The sequence below is a fragment of the Ips typographus genome, linkage group LG16 (assembly GCF_016097725.1).
Source record: "Ips typographus isolate SLU linkage group LG16, UJ_Ityp_2.0, whole genome shotgun sequence".
NCBI lineage: Eukaryota > Metazoa > Arthropoda > Insecta > Coleoptera > Curculionidae > Ips > Ips typographus.
The window spans coordinates 6,639,668-6,655,052 of NC_138437.1; the positions used below are offsets into that span (position 1 = coordinate 6,639,668).

Below are 15,385 nucleotides of genomic sequence, written 5' to 3' on the forward strand. Positions count from 1 at the left end.
GGCAGCAAAATACAAATTGTGCCAATTGTGGTAATGGTAAGCGGACCTAAGCACAATAATCAGTTTGCTTTGAAGTTCTGAACGTAACCTTAATTTGAGAGTTGGAGGTTGAAATTGTTATTTATTTTCAATTACTAGTTATCAACTAATCTAAAGTTGTAATTAAAACTGATTTAAGTACTGGTGTTGTTGATAAAAATTTTCGCCTACGTGTTAAGATCTCTAGACCATGTCAGTTCCCAAGCGCCGCTATTTGAGTAACAATATTTTTAACATTTCAAAATGTTGATTTTAGAACAAGCAATTCAAAATTACAACCATGATATCCTGGCTGAGAAGGCGAAACGTACCTCAAAACAGAGATTTTGAAGTTAGAAGTATGGTGGAAGACGAAGTTGAGCATGTAAGCTTTGTATAAAAGCTAGTGTAAACATTTTTAGCACTTAATCAATTTTTTCTATTGCAGGAGGAGGATTTGATCAGGGGGATTAATGACACTAGTACCCTGTTAAATGGAGCCCATTCTGGTGTACAAAATGTACTAATCGTAAAACGTGAGCCTCTGTGGTCAACAGCAATTCAGATGTTTATCCCATTCCTTCTGGCTGGGTTTGGAATGGTAGCTGCTAGTTTACTCTTAGACAAAGTACAACATTGGCCTGTTTATCAAAAAATCACTGAAGTCTACATCCTGGTACCTGCACTCCTTGGCCTCAAAGGCAACTTGGAAATGACCTTAGCGTCCAGACTGTCCACACATGCCAATTTAGGACATTTAGATAGTCATAAACAAAAGTTAAGTCTTATTACAGGTAACTTAGCATTAATCTTATGTCAAGCCATTGTGGTTGGATTTTTGGCTTCATTAGCTGCAGTTATTTTTGGTTGGATACCTAGAGGTGAATTAAATATTCAGCATGCTTTACTTTTGTGTGCCAGCAGTATAGTTACTGCATTTGGAGCCAGTTTTGTACTAGGAGTAGTGATGATTGGTGTTGTAATATTCTCTAGAAAGTTCAATATCAACCCAGATAATGTTGCAACTCCTATTGCTGCTAGTTTAGGAGATCTCACTACTTTGGCTGTTTTATCTTATTTTGCTTCTCTGTTCTTTCGCACTATGGATAGTCACCCTTGGTTGCCTCCATTACTTATAGTCACAGGGATAGGTTTAGTTCCTTTGTGGGCCTACTTAGCTAGTCAGAACCAATACACTCGTGAAGTTTTATTTAGTGGGTGGAGTCCTGTAATATCAGCTATGATTATTAGTAGTGCTGGTGGCTTGATTCTGGACTTCACTGTCTCCCAGTATAAAGGAGTTGCAGTATTTCAATTAGTCATTAATGGAGTGGGAGGAAATCTAGTTGCTGTTCAAGCTAGTAGAATTTCTACTGAATTGCATAGTCAATGTGATCTAGGCCAACTTCCTGACAATATGCAAATTTGCATTAGTCCTTGTGATGCCTTCTGTGATAAGAATAAAACCAGTCATACAGGGACTGCTAAAATGCTACTATTAATGGTTATTCCAGGTCACTTAATTTTTTCCTATACAATCAGTTACTTACAGGCAGGTCATACTTCATTTACATTAACTTTCATGATAGTCTATTTAAGTGCAGCCTTACTTCAAGTATTCTTTTTGCTGTATATAGCTCAAGTGTTAACTTTAAGCATGTGGAAAGCTGATGTTGACCCTGACAATTCTGCCATACCCTATTTGACTGCATTGGGTGACTTGATTGGGACAATGCTTCTGGGTATTGCTTTTGAACTCTTATACGTGATTGGCGATCGTGATAGCGATGTAGGAGATTAAAAACCCTTAATGTAACTTTATGCAATACCAATGAATGGTTATGTTGCATCTTTTGAAAGTTCCTGTGCCATTTTGACTGTTGGTTATTCCTTGAATTTGGTAGTTTTGTCAATACCTCACATTTGGATTTGACACATTTTCGTTTTTGAACGTTCTTTTTGGCTGTCAGGTTGAGTTAATTCTTATTTAGAGGTTTAAGGTGAAAATAAACTTTTCAGCCTTGTGGTATGGTGTTATTTATTTGGTTATCAAATTATTGATAACCTCACTTAAAGATGTAGTTAATTAGTACTTATTTCTCTGAGCTTATTTATATCAAAGTATTGTTCTAATATTTCGATGGTTTGGTTCAGTTTAGATTGATTACATTTGTTATGGAACCAAATCTTTGTCATAGACTTAGTTATTTGTAGGTTTTTTTTATTCTGTTTAAAATATCTTTGCAAGTGAAATAGCAATTTTTAAAAAAGTTGTTAAAAAATAATAGTGCAATTATCAAACACATTCATTTGAATACAGCATGTATAGGACTGCTCACAAAAATGGTACTGAGAAATAATCCTAAAGTTCAAAAGTTGATAATAAAAAATACTGTTTGGCTGAGTTTGCTATTGAATTAGTTCCAACAGAACATACATTTTGTCTATTATCTTGTGCTACTCCATTTGGTGCCAGTTTTTGCACTATTTTTTTAATATTTTCACTATCAATCTTAGTAATTGTTTGAAATTTTATTATTGCTAGATTAGAAGATCTCACTTGTCTCTTTCATCTTACTGTGTATAGTTTGGTTTTTTTATACTATGTCTCGTATCCAGATTTTCTTTTTGGACCTAGTCAAAAACAATACAGGCATGTTTCAGTGCTGATCATAAGAAAGTTCAATTAGTCATAAATGGGATGTGAGGAAATCTATTTTCTATTCAAGCTAGGCGAATTTCCACTCAAGCACATAGAAAATTTGGTTCAGGTGGTTCTTCTGACACTTCTTCTGTGATAATCTTAAAACCAGTCATACAGAAGTATTAATGCTAATGATTATTTCAATCCACTTAATTTCTTCATATTAACTATTATACAATCAGACAGTTTGGATAAGCAGGTTTACTTTAATTTAATTTTTATGATGCTCAAAGCAAAAAAAATATCTTAGTGCAATATCAATAAGAAAGGTCAAGTTTTGGTGCCATTTAACCACTTTCTTGATATTGTTTTGTCAGTATCTCTGAGCCAAAAAATTGTACATTTATTTCACACATTTTAGACTAGGTATTGAATTTACAAGTCAAATATTTATGTCGTTTATTCTACTCTAGGCTAATTGTATTTGTTAAAAAACAATTTTGTCATAGTCTTCATATGTTGCGTTTTTTATTCAGTGTTTGTACGTTCCTTGTTTCAGTTTATGTATCTGCATATCATTTCGCATTGTAAATACGTAAGTGTTAAATAAATATTTCTATTGTTTTTATTTTTGATAGTTTTTGTACTCTAAACCCTTTCAAAAGCGTTACATTTAATTATTGGAAAAGGTAGTAACTAAAAAATAATGCATTTATCCTCAAGGATATTACAACATCTGAATATGTCTGTAATACTCTTGTATTGTTCATGTTTTTATCTATATTTACTTAGGAATTGTATTGTATTTTTATACTGTAAACTGCACAGAGCCACGATTCCGAGCAGATTATATTTAAATATGTTGTTCCATTTTTAAATACATGACAAGAAGTGTATGTATATTAATCTTTAATTAAAAGTTAACGTTAAAAATGGTAAGTTTTTAATAAGAGAGATGTCAAAATATTGGGTTAAATATATTTTTACAGGCCAGGTTTATTTTTTCTTGGGATAACTTGAAATACTCTGTACAAGAGAAAAATTCATCCATTTGGAATCAAAGCAAAAAGAAAAAAGTTATCATCGATGGAGGTAAATAAACTCAATATCTATTTTTTCTGGACTGCTAATATGTTATTTTATGGGTACAGTTTCAGGTTCAGCCTTTTCAGGCTCTGTAATTGCTGTTATGGGTGTAAGGTAATTATTAAACTTTTGGCTAATTTATGTCAATAACAGAAATTATTTCAGTGGTTCAGGAAAAACTTCCTTACTGACACTTCTTTCTGGTCAGAGAAATGGTAAAGTACTTAAACATTTTGAATAAGTGGAATTTATTTCTTGAGTTATTCTGCATATATAGGCAAAGGACTTCTTAAAATTAATGGAAGGATTATAAGTGGAAAAATTTTAAGAAGCAACTCATCATTTATGCAACAGAAAGATGTTTTTGTTGAATCATTGACTGTGTATGAACATATGAATTTTATGGTAACTTTTTCTTATTAACATTTAAAATTATTTCAATTTGTAAATTTAAGGCTGCTATGTCAGTTTACAATAAACCGCACAGCACCAGATTATTGCTGATCCACAAGCTTTTAAAGGATCTAAATATTGAGTCATTGAAATATTGCAAAATTGAATATTTATCTTCAGGAGAAAAACGGAAAATTTCTCTAGCAACCAATGTAGGTCTAACCAAGATGTTAGAATGTCAAGTAAATTGCAAGAACATTTCAGCTATTGTCGGACCCTTTGATTTTATTTTGCGACGAACCTACCACTAGCTTAGATAGCTTTAGTGCTATTTCATTAGTGAAAGTATTAGAATCTATAGCAGTATCAGGTAAAATAGTGTTTTTAACAGTTCACCAACCATCATCACAACTATTTGAGATGTTTGATAACATTATATTGCTGGCTGCAAATGGAAAAGTTGTGTTTCAAGGATCAAAAGACAACGCAAAAAGGTTTTTTGAAAGGTACTTGTACATATAGATTTTAGATAGAAAATTAATAATATTTCTTATAATTCTTGCAGTCAGTTTATGTTCTGTCCTTCAGCCTACAATCCAGCAGATTTTTATATAAAAAATTTAGTTATAAAATGTCCTGCAGACGAACAAAGAATAAAACACATGATTGATATATTTAATGGGGAGTATGCTGTTAATTTCAATTTTACTGAAGTTGATTATGATGGTTTGATATTGAAAAAAAGGTATTCTGTAGGTACTTTTTTCCTTTTAGTGTGTTTTAACGTTATACTTTAAGGGACGACGAAAAGTCATTTATCTATTCATTAGGCTGGTTGACTTGGAGGATGTTCCTAGTAATAAAAAGACGTATAAGACAGTATTTAATTTCTTTTCTATTGATTATTGTTAGTGTTTCTGTATTTTCTTTCTGGAAAATTGTTATGCTTTTTTTGTAGATAACAGCATTTGTAATAGGTCTGTCTTATACCAGTACAAACCTAACAAATTTAAATAGTGTTCAAAGCATCCAAGGGGCATTGCTTTTAATCGTTTCAGAACTAATATTTACTGAAATGTATCAGGTGATTTATACGTTTCCACAGGAAATTGATATATTCATGCAAGAAAAGAACTTGTATGCTGCTTTTCCATACTTCTTATCAAAAATTGTATCTTTGGTTTGTATTATAATGATATTTTTAGCTCTTGATATACTATAAACTTTATTATTTCAGGTTCCTTTTATAATATTGCATTCTTTAGGCTTTTTGTCAGTTTACTTTATATGCCTCCAATTTCTCAATGAGTTTCAGCTTTTCTTGGATATGTACTTGATTTTGATTGGTGCCTCTTTAGGTGGATGCGCCTTTGGTATTTATAACAAAAATATATTAACTGCTAGATTTATTGTGTTTATTCCAGGATTGAGCCTATCGGCACTTTTCCCAACGATACAAAGTATCCATTTATTTATAGTACCTCTAGAACTTGTGTGCTTGCTGCTTTCAGGTTTATGGATTAAAGTTGGTTCTCTACCGCAATTGTTTGCTACGGTCAAGTATTTCTCACCGTTTTACGTTTCTTTTGAGTCTCTTTGCATTGTTTACTGGATGAGGATTTCTGGAATAGGTCCAATAAACGTTTGCTTTGTATAATATAAGACAAACTAATATTATTTTATATTGTAGAGCTGTGCAGTAAAGTAGATGATTTGCCATGCTTTCAGAATGGAACTCAAGTTCTAGAAAGCTACGATTTTGTACCCAGTTATGATAAGGTTTTAACTAACCTGGTTTATCTACTAATTTTGATTTTAGTCTATGCTTACATTGGCTATATTGGAATACTTAGGAAGCGAGCATTGTATCAGATATAATTAAATAAATATTTCTAAAAAGTAAAAACTGTTTTTTTTTTAAATGTAAATTATATGTCCGGCAATGTGACAAAAATTATTATTAAATTTTTTTGTAAAGAGGAGACAGAGAAGCTTGTTCGGAAGGAACAACATACTCGCTTTCCTCCATATTGGTTTCTTTCTATTTTAAGGTCGTTATTAAAAGTGATACTTCTCTATCTGCTTTTGATAGCGGCAAAAAGAGAGACAAAAAATTTAAAAGTTTAACTGTATCTGTCAAATGTCTTAAATCGAATATAACCGTCAATAACGTCAATTAAAATTGAACATGGCTGTTCCTGAGAAAAAAATATTGTGCCTTTTAATTGTATTTTAGTTTTTAATCATTATTCTAAGTTTAAACAATACATTTCAAGTGCAATTATGAGTCGGAAACGACCGACGTTAGATACTGAAGGAGAATTACAAACCATGCAGCGGCTTTCAACAAAAAAGGTAACGTTTCTGGCTGTTGCGTTCAACCCTAACCCCCTCTTCTCCGGGCATTTAAAATTTGAACGTGTTTTTATTACTAGGAGTTAGCAGATAAGGGGAGACGCCCTTTATGTCCTGTTCCGATGAAACTTCGAAAAAGCTTACGAAGCAAACACAAAAAGGAGCTGGCCCCCCTATGCTTTAACAACAATGGTAAGCAAGTCTCAACCTGTTGATTCACTTAAGGTTTAAATGTGATTTTGATCAGTATGTTTTTGTTTTAAGGCACAATTTGAATTGTTGTTAATAGTAGTTTTTATAGTAGTGAATTTTTATGTTATACACTTAAGAAAACAAATGCAACCAGGCAAATTTGCTATTTTATTGAATCAAAATTTTTGGATTCTAAATAATAAGATGGTTTTCCAGTCATATCTATGTGAAATTTTTTGATTTCAGTGACATTAAGTCCATTATACAATCCTGAAATGAGAACATCTTATTTTGAGCAAATGTATGTAAAGCTTGGTTGCATTGGAGAGGGAAGTTTTGGCAAGGTATACAAAGTCAGAAGCAAGGAAGACAAAAAGCTGTATGCAGTTAAGTGTATCAAAACACATATCAGTACCAAAGATCGCTCAGCAGAAGTGAAAAATAATGAAATGGTTGGGTACAATCAAAACTGTGTTCAATATTTTATGGCTTGGGAGGAAAATATTGATACATTCATACTGCTTGAGTATTGTGATATGTCTCTTGCTGATTATGCTAAAGTCAACAATGAAATACCTGAAGCACTACTTTGGATTGTACTTCATGACATTTGTAAAGCATTTGACTATTTGCACAGTAAAAATTTTCTACATCTGGATGTCAAACCTGGTAACATAATGATGAAAAAAGGAGTGTTTAAGCTAGGAGATTTTGGCTTGTTAGTGGACTTGAATTCGGTAATATTAATATTTAAAAGATTTTTATTATTAACCTAATTAATGTGTTTTTATATGTAGAATAACAAAATTAAAAAATCCACATTGTCTGAAGGTGATTCAAAATATTTAGCTGTAGAAGTGCTTGACGCAATTTATACTCCTGCTTGTGACATTTTTGGACTTGGTATAACACTTTTAGAATTGGCAACAGATATTGAGTTGCCACAGCATGGTGTGCTATGGCATGCTTTGCGAAGTGATCACATCCCTGAGGTGTTAAATAGGTGTAATAATAGTAAGTTTTGTTGGTTTGTTTGTTTTTATAATAATGTAAAATATATTGTTAACAGTATTATCCAAATGTATGGAAAAAATAATTAGAGAAATGATTGCTAAGGATTATAAAATCCGCCCAAGTGCCAAAAAACTACTTCACCATCCCAAACTAAGAGCAATAACTAAAGAAGATAAAAATTTTCCTAGAGTAGATTATGCTGTATGTATTTTTATTTTATAATGTAAAAAATTGGTTTTAAACCAGTTATATTTTAAGGCTCAGTTAATGAAGACAGACAATCAGAAAAATAATTTGCCTTTGTCACCAATCCAGCTTAATAAAAATAACAACATGGTTGTATCTACACCTCCTTTGAATGGTAGCAGCTCATTCACAGGTAGTCCTATAATGTGTGTATATGCTATACTAAACCATATGATCTGTAAATTTTAAAACAACGTTAATTTTAGGTTGGAGGATGATGCAAAACACTGCATTTCAAAATGTAAAAAATCTTTGTTTTCTCAGTCTGAAGGGGATTTCTCAGGTGCGACGGGTTTTTCATTCTCTTTGGACACTTGCAAAAAAGACAGCATGCAAGATTCAGGAATGGACTGTAATTCCTTCATTACCAGCACTAGGAACTGCACCCCTGACAACCTTTCATTTGCAAATTCAACCCCTGTTGTGACCCCTGAACTGGGAAGGCCCATACCAAGAATAAAACTGAATTTTTCCTGAAATGTTGACATGGTCCAATGTGATGAAATCCAAAAATGTTAGTAAAGGCAAATCCTTATACTTTGTCAGTTTTAAAATAATTAACTGCTTGAAAAAGGATTTCAGTTTTTGTACACACAGGGTGGTAAGTTATTATTGCATTGTAAAGTGTAAAAAATAGTTGATTTCAAAATGTCTTTGTCTTATATGTAGTCAGTTTTTCAAAAAATTGCAAACTGACTACATATTACTACATTATCACACATTTGGTGTTCTTAAAAAAAAATGTTATTAAGATTATACAAAGAAAGTTGAGTTTCCCTTTTTCAAAAGCAATTTGAGTTTTAGATTTCTTTTGGTTTAATATTTCTTCAATTACAGGTCATTGTAAGTATATATTAAAAATTACATTAAATAATTATTTAATGTAATTTTTCTCTAATTTGCTAATCTTTCAGTACTACCTTAGCAGTTTTTAAACAACTTACAGTATTTTTTGTGCAGAAAAATGTTAACAGAATGGTGCAATGATGTTATAAGCAGTATTTAAATACATCTCTAAGTGCGTTATAAGTAAGACAGTTTTGCCACCCTGTAAATAATTTTGGTTTGATCTCATTCACTTCTCAGTACTACAAATGGTACATTTGACTGAATAACATATATTTTTATTAATGTTACTTTCTGGTTTGCTTAACCTAGTTGGGCAGTATTCATTTATGATGTTTGAAACTAACTTGTCAATGGGTAACTGACTTTTTTGATTGTTGCAATATTGCTAGTATTAAGGATCAGTGCAATAATTGACAGTTTAAAATCTTTTTGTTTGTTATTACATCGTGCGTTTTAATGTGAAGTTATTTGGTTTAATCAGCTGATTAAACCAAGTGTATAACAAAAAAACACTAAGAATGTTGAGTGTTTTTTATGTTATGTTGTTCCTAATATTCTTTTACCCTTAAACTGGGAATTAGTTTTAATGTTATTAGAGTATTTCTATCTGTGGATAAATCTAAAAATATTTGTGCACACATGAACAACACAACTATCAGAAGTTGTTTTTTTTATATACAAATATTGTTTAGGTTATTAGTACAATGCAAAAATTGTTAACTATATGATTTTGTGATATACCTAATCTGTTCGGCAATAATTAATCAATTCATAAATAAGGTAAAAGTAGTTTTATTTGTCATTACACGTCATTAACGAATATTTATTATCTCATGTGTATTTATTTTTAATCATTAACGCGTTTGGATCATTTTTGCTGTGGTGGTTTTGTGATCTAGGTTATAATAATTTTTTTCTGGAAAGTTTATAGGTGTTAACTGATTAATTCTATTTAGGTTAAGTTATTAAATTCGTTTTTTTTTTAACTTGTGTTTTCTTTATTAACCCAAAATGAGTTATGGCAGCAAAATAAAACCAAGCTCTGATGTATGGACAATCTATTTATTATAATTATTAATAAGTAGAGTCCGGATTTCTAGAAGTTTTGCTTTTTGTAAATAATAAAAGCAACCACCCTTGGACATCTAATGTGAATGATCTACGCAAAAACACGTCATTTGACAGATTTTTTTTTGCTTCTTTTTGTGCTTAATTTAGTTTTTTGTGCTTATTTGCTGGTATTTTTTGTATGGTCTTAAGTTGAAATTTAAACTGACCAAATAATTTCCAAATGCTCCGAAGTAGACTAAAAAGTGTGAAAACATTCCAAAACACTATAGAAGCTTCTAAAGCTTACAAAATAGTCTAGAAGCTTCCAAAAGCTTTTAGAACAGTCGAAAAGCTTCCAAATCTTATCTATAGAAGCTCCCATAAGATTTCTAATGCAGTCTAAAAGCTTCTGTATGCTTCTAGAGCAGTTTAACAGCTTCCTAAAGTTTCTAGACTGGTCTACAAGGTTTTAAATGCCTTAAGAACAGTATAGAACCTTCAGTGCTCTTTAAACTGTAAACACTTTCTAAATGCTCCTAAAGTAGTCAGTAGTATTTCAACTAATTATGGCATGGAGAACACGAATCTGGTGCCCGTTTTGCTGTAACTGCCGCCATTTAGTCACTGACTTTGAAATTAGGACATTTTTTATTTTTAACAGTTTTCAAGACATGGCACCCTTAAAAATTATATTTTGATAAATGACACTTTACGTCACATTTTTACCATTAACCTAAACTAACTAAGACAGTTAAAGAAAGTTTCTAAAAATTCAAAAATTTTCTAAAAAATTTATAGGGTAACCCCCTTTAAAAATGTCAAAAATCTAGTTAAAGGTCGACCGGTGCGTTGTATGATAAAATGTTATATTTAATTAAAGATATTGTTATATAGGGGGTTTGAGGAGCATACGTGGTAAAAATTTCACACTGCTAAGTCAAACCGTTTTCGAGATATTTAGAAAAATGTCCGAAGAAAAGTAATCAAGCCTGACGCCCTCTAGCGGCCAAACGGGGCAAGTTATTCGCGATTTTTTGGAAAAATGCATCAAAATTTTGTTAAAATGAAGGTTTTTCCTGGCCTACTATACTGACCGCCGCCTGAATTAAAGTGGTTTTTAGTAAATATTTCGAAAACGGTTAGATTTACATAAAAACAAAGTGCGAGTGCAAAATTGTTCCTAATGCACCACTAAACCAAACTACGTAAGGTTTGAATTTCAATACAGTTGCCTGTATACAGGGTGTGCACAAAATTGTTGTGAATCATTATTTTTGCTCACCCTGTACACAATTTTTTGCTCTACACCACTGAAAAGAGCAGTTCAAGAGTGATTTGTTTGAGTGGTTGAACCACCCTGAAGTCCCAAAAATAACCAAGCTACAGGGTGTTAAAGTATTGAACTAATTTTCAGTAAAAAGTGCATCAAAGTAGTTTTTGGAAAATAACTCGAAAACGGTTAGAATTACAAAAAAAAAGCACTACAGAATCTCCAAAATGATTTTCAAGCAGTCGAAAGTCTTTCAAAACAGTCTAGAAGTTTCCAAAAGCTTTTAGAACGCTTTAAAGGGCTTCCAAATGATCTTCAACTAGTCTAGAAGCTTTTAAAAAAATTCAAGGCAGTACAAAAGCTTCCGTATGCTTTTAAAACAGTTTAAAAACGTTTCTAGAACCGTCTACAAGGTTTGAAATGCCTTAAAAGCTGTCTAGAACCTTCAATGTTCCTAAAGTAGTCTAAAAAGATTTGAAAACACTGCAGAAACACCAAAATGCTTCTAAAACAGTCGGAAGCCTTTCAAAACAATCTAGAAGCTTCCAAAAGCTTTTAGAACAGTCTAAAGCATTCCAGAACCTTCAATATGCTCTTTCAACTGTCCCCAAAAACCTTCCAAATGTCTCTATGTCTAAAATCTTTGGTATGTTTCTAAAGCAGTTTAAAAGTTTTAAAAAAATTCTAGAACTCAAAAAAAGTAAAAATATTTGCATTTTACAGATTTTTATGCTTTTTTCAGGAAAATAATTTTGCTTATTAAGCGCTTTTTTTCACGATTTTACTGTTTTTTAATCCGGACTTTATTAATAAGTTACATATGAAAAATGTTCCTACTTAAATACATATTTCTCTAGGCATCGGAATAAACATTATCACAAATAAAACACTTCAAAGGAAACAATTTAACTCATTTTCAACTTTTTTGCTTAATTGATGCTTTTGTAAACCGTTCTAATATACTAAACAGATATGGAAATTTCAACAGAGAGAACAATTCTCCATCTTTATGAAGACCACCAGTTTGCAATAGCTCTCTTTTTTATCCTTGATTTTCTATTAACAATTTTGAAATTTCCACACTTGTATACAGTTTTCCATTCATAAATACCTTACAAATATGATTAAATTGGACACATGCAAGGTTATTTTGATTTTTCTGCATTTTCACTTATCAAGGTTTTAAATCAGAATTCCATCATAAAAGAGAACTGTTGCAATTTAATGCTCTTGACAAAAATGGAGATAAACTTTGACCTTTTAACAGTTACAAGATTTTATGATAAAGTGGTCACACGATCAAGTGTTAAATGACGTCACATCGGTTGCTGTACTGACCCATATGCTTCATCTTTGTTAAAACATTGATCTGTAGTAGTTCTTAGTTTAGTAGATTCTTAGTTTGAAATTTTCATACCTGTATAACTATAATACATCACAATACTAATAAAGTAATAATATTACATCAATACATGACACTGAGGTATAATCTATTGCCACATTTACATATACAAAGTTGAAGATCAGTACAAATTCTATTGAAAGCATGTCTACTAGAATGAAGTATTCCAACTTTGGTTTGTGGACTTTATGGATGTTTTTAAAATAATATTTTAAACCTGTCAAATATTTTTTGTTGCTACTATTTGCATATGCATGACAATTATTAAATCTAGAACTCATTCTTATATTGATTTACTATTTTTTAAGCATGATAGCACAGTTAAATTAATCACAATTTTAACATTTTTATGTATATTTAAATAATTTGTTATCTTAAGATTTGTTTGGTGGCTGAATTTCCATTGTTTGACATACCCATTCAGCTACATTGACATCTTCTGACTCCCACTTTTTAATCCATGGATGATTCTAAAATAAATTTATCATTAAGTTTGTGATTTTTTGGTGACAAACCAAACTTACCATCAAGGTTTTTAAATCAGCTCTTTCATCTGGGTTTTTTCTTAGACATCTGTCTACAAAATCTTCAAATTCTGCAGAAAATATTCCAGATGGTAATTTGGGTGGTGGTTCATTTACTATGTAATCTAATAACTCAAAAATTGCCATTGGTCTTGGAGCTTTAGGGCTGTCAGGTGAGTCTCTTTCTTTGCTTTGACCAAATATGGCTGCTAAGGTTTTGGCATCTGGTGGTGGTATTGGATACATTCCAATAGCCATTTCCACTAAAGACAAACCCAGTGAATAAATGTCACTTTGAACTGAGTAGCGTGTTCCTTGCAATCTTTCAGGCTGTAAACATTTTTAGTCAATTTACTTAATATTAAACACTACACATTAACTTACAGACATGTAGCTTCTGGTGCCAACAAAAGAATTAGCCATGGAGTCAATCAATTGTCCAGAAACTCCAAAATCACAAATTTTTATTTCTCCACTGCTATTTACCAATATGTTGCTAGGTTTCACATCTCTGTGCATAATAGCATGTTTGTCTCTTAAATAACTTAGTCCTTTCAATACTGCAAAAGTGATTTTGCCCAGAATATTTTCAGGAATGCGGCCAGCTTTTTTGAGTATAAGATCTAATGATCCTGCATCCATATATTCAATACAAATACTGATTTCACCATCACTATAAAAAGCACCGTAAAACCCAACAATATGGGCAAAATTGCAGTCATGAAGAATTTTAAGTTCTCTAATAATTTGCTTTTTTATAGCAGGTTTCACTTCTAAGTGAATAAGCTTTCTGGCCATAATTAAATCAGAGGATTTATGTCTAACTTTGTTTACAACACCTCCATTGCCTGATCCTAATTCACCAAGTTTCTCAAAATCATCATCTGATAATTCTCCTGATATTTTTTCTTTTTGGCACAAGAAGATCTCTATACTTTTTCTCTGCTTATCATCCATATCAAGTTCTTCTAACTGGGCTGTTATGTGATCTATTCCAGTTTTAGGAACATTAGGTGGTCTGGAATGTTAAAAAGAAAACATTGAATTGACTCTTATTTTTTTAATGGTTTACTCAAGCCTGTACTTACGGGTCTGCGGGTTTTGGTGGTTCTTCATAAGACGTTGAAGTCGGTGTTAAGTTGGGTGTTTGTTCAATAGAACCAGGCGGTAATGTAAGATTTAATTTGTTCTTGGACATCCTGCTGGATAAATGTACTTCTCATACATTACCTGACACAAGTTAAACGAGTTAGATTTCTGACTATTTTTGTGCTTGGACCTAAGAGTAACTTTCATTTAGTGGTAAAATAAATTAAGTTGTTATTTAGAGAAGGTTTTTTGTAATTAAACCAATTTAGGATTTTTATGTTTGTCTTTTCACTTTCACTGGAGTTGGGCGAAGGCGAATCTATCATCTCTATGATCCCTATAATTTGACTTTTGACATTGCTCATATTGCATACTTCTTTTCTTGGTTGAATTATATTACTGGTTTTTATGTTCATTCCAGAGTTATATTAAAGTATTTGTGTATTAATAAAGAGTAAAAGATCCTTAAATTTTGTCGGAGTTAAAAGACCGGTTGCTTTAGAGCTTTCTCAAGTCTCAAATAAAAAAAAACTTGAAATACATCACGTGTGCTCCGGTATTAACACTAACCGACAAACATGTGATCTGATTGAAAATTACAGAGAACGATTTAACTGCACTTAACCTCAAACAAGTTGCGGACAGAGGGCGCCACACGCATAGTACCGCATGTGGTGCCCTCTACTCGCAACTCATCGAAGTAATTACAACTAAATTAAAGTTTCCTGTAAATTGTAATTATATAGGCTGATGTTACTACAACGCTCAAAATTGCAGTATTCTGTTTAATTGGCAAGTAGTGCGGGCAACCATTTTTTCAGTGCATTTACCATGTGTCAAGATTCCTGTATTGATAATAAAATCTGTGATAAAACAATTCCCGGATATTAAATAAAGCTGAAACTCGGTTTCGCAGTAGCTAAACAACCGCTTTAGGATCCTAGCAAGTTAAAATGCATTTTGGAAAAACTTGAATTTTATGATCAAATTTTATTTTCTTTTTCGAAATGCATTTTTAACTGCTTAGAATTTTAAAGTGGATTCTTAGCTACGGCAGAAATGGTTTTATTACCAAATTTCATGTCAAGATTTCTGCATTGCAAATAAAAACAATTGTGCTTTCCTGCAATCTACTGTATCACTCATTATTTTGTAAAATTTATAATCATATCTTAACACTACAGAAAACATAAACCACAAAAGATAGTAACCCTAAGGCTTGCAGAGTTCTGTAATCACTATTTTGAGCAGGC

The 15,385-nt window shown here is 31.8% G+C and overlaps 4 protein-coding genes across 7 annotated transcripts; 3 read left to right on the top strand and 1 right to left on the bottom strand.

Annotated features, from left to right (window-relative positions):
• The first annotated feature begins 72 nt into the window (after positions 1-72).
• LOC145739156 (solute carrier family 41 member 1-like) lies at positions 73-3,290 on the top strand. 2 transcript variants are annotated; one of them, XM_081994560.1, is made up of 3 exons: positions 73-231; positions 296-403; positions 467-3,290. In XM_081994560.1, the coding sequence occupies exons 2-3, from the start codon at positions 320-322 to the stop codon at positions 1,817-1,819; spliced, it is 1,437 nt and encodes a 478-aa protein (XP_081850686.1). In that variant the 5' UTR covers positions 73-231; positions 296-319; the 3' UTR covers positions 1,820-3,290. The 2 variants fall into 2 exon arrangements, with proteins under 2 accessions (XP_081850686.1, XP_081850685.1); XM_081994559.1 differs by having other exon boundaries at positions 75-403.
• Positions 3,291-3,426: 136 nt separating this feature from the next.
• LOC145739155 (protein scarlet-like) lies at positions 3,427-6,047 on the top strand. The gene is made up of 13 exons (XM_081994557.1): positions 3,427-3,597; positions 3,652-3,754; positions 3,814-3,862; positions 3,914-3,963; positions 4,026-4,153; positions 4,204-4,353; positions 4,406-4,647; positions 4,707-4,886; positions 4,940-5,048; positions 5,100-5,321; positions 5,379-5,514; positions 5,566-5,772; positions 5,832-6,047. Exons 1-13 carry the CDS (start codon positions 3,595-3,597, stop codon positions 6,017-6,019), a joined length of 1,767 nt encoding a protein of 588 aa, XP_081850683.1. The 5' UTR covers positions 3,427-3,594; the 3' UTR covers positions 6,020-6,047.
• Positions 6,048-6,311: 264 nt separating this feature from the next.
• On the top strand, positions 6,312-9,783 carry Myt1 (protein kinase, membrane associated tyrosine/threonine 1). 2 transcript variants are annotated; one of them, XM_081994769.1, is made up of 7 exons: positions 6,312-6,496; positions 6,577-6,688; positions 6,935-7,425; positions 7,486-7,702; positions 7,758-7,903; positions 7,961-8,081; positions 8,155-9,783. In XM_081994769.1, exons 1-7 carry the CDS (start codon positions 6,425-6,427, stop codon positions 8,373-8,375), a joined length of 1,380 nt encoding a protein of 459 aa, XP_081850895.1. In that variant the 5' UTR covers positions 6,312-6,424; the 3' UTR covers positions 8,376-9,783. The 2 variants fall into 2 exon arrangements, with proteins under 2 accessions (XP_081850895.1, XP_081850894.1); XM_081994768.1 differs by having other exon boundaries at positions 6,313-6,496; positions 7,961-8,094.
• A 2,113-nt stretch (positions 9,784-11,896) lies between these two features.
• Dsor1 (mitogen-activated protein kinase kinase 1) lies at positions 11,897-14,479 on the bottom strand. Of its 2 annotated transcripts, XR_014180932.1 has the most exons (5): positions 14,132-14,479; positions 13,428-14,061; positions 13,044-13,373; positions 12,209-12,989; positions 11,897-12,150 (listed from the first exon to the last, which is right to left on the bottom strand). XR_014180932.1 is itself a non-coding variant. In XM_081994770.1 (4 exons), the coding sequence occupies exons 1-4, from the start codon at positions 14,239-14,241 to the stop codon at positions 12,894-12,896; spliced, it is 1,170 nt and encodes a 389-aa protein (XP_081850896.1). In that variant the 5' UTR covers positions 14,242-14,479; the 3' UTR covers positions 11,897-12,893. The 2 variants fall into 2 exon arrangements, 1 of the variants encoding a protein (XP_081850896.1); XM_081994770.1 differs by having other exon boundaries at positions 11,897-12,989.
• Positions 14,480-15,385: the final 906 nt, after the last annotated feature.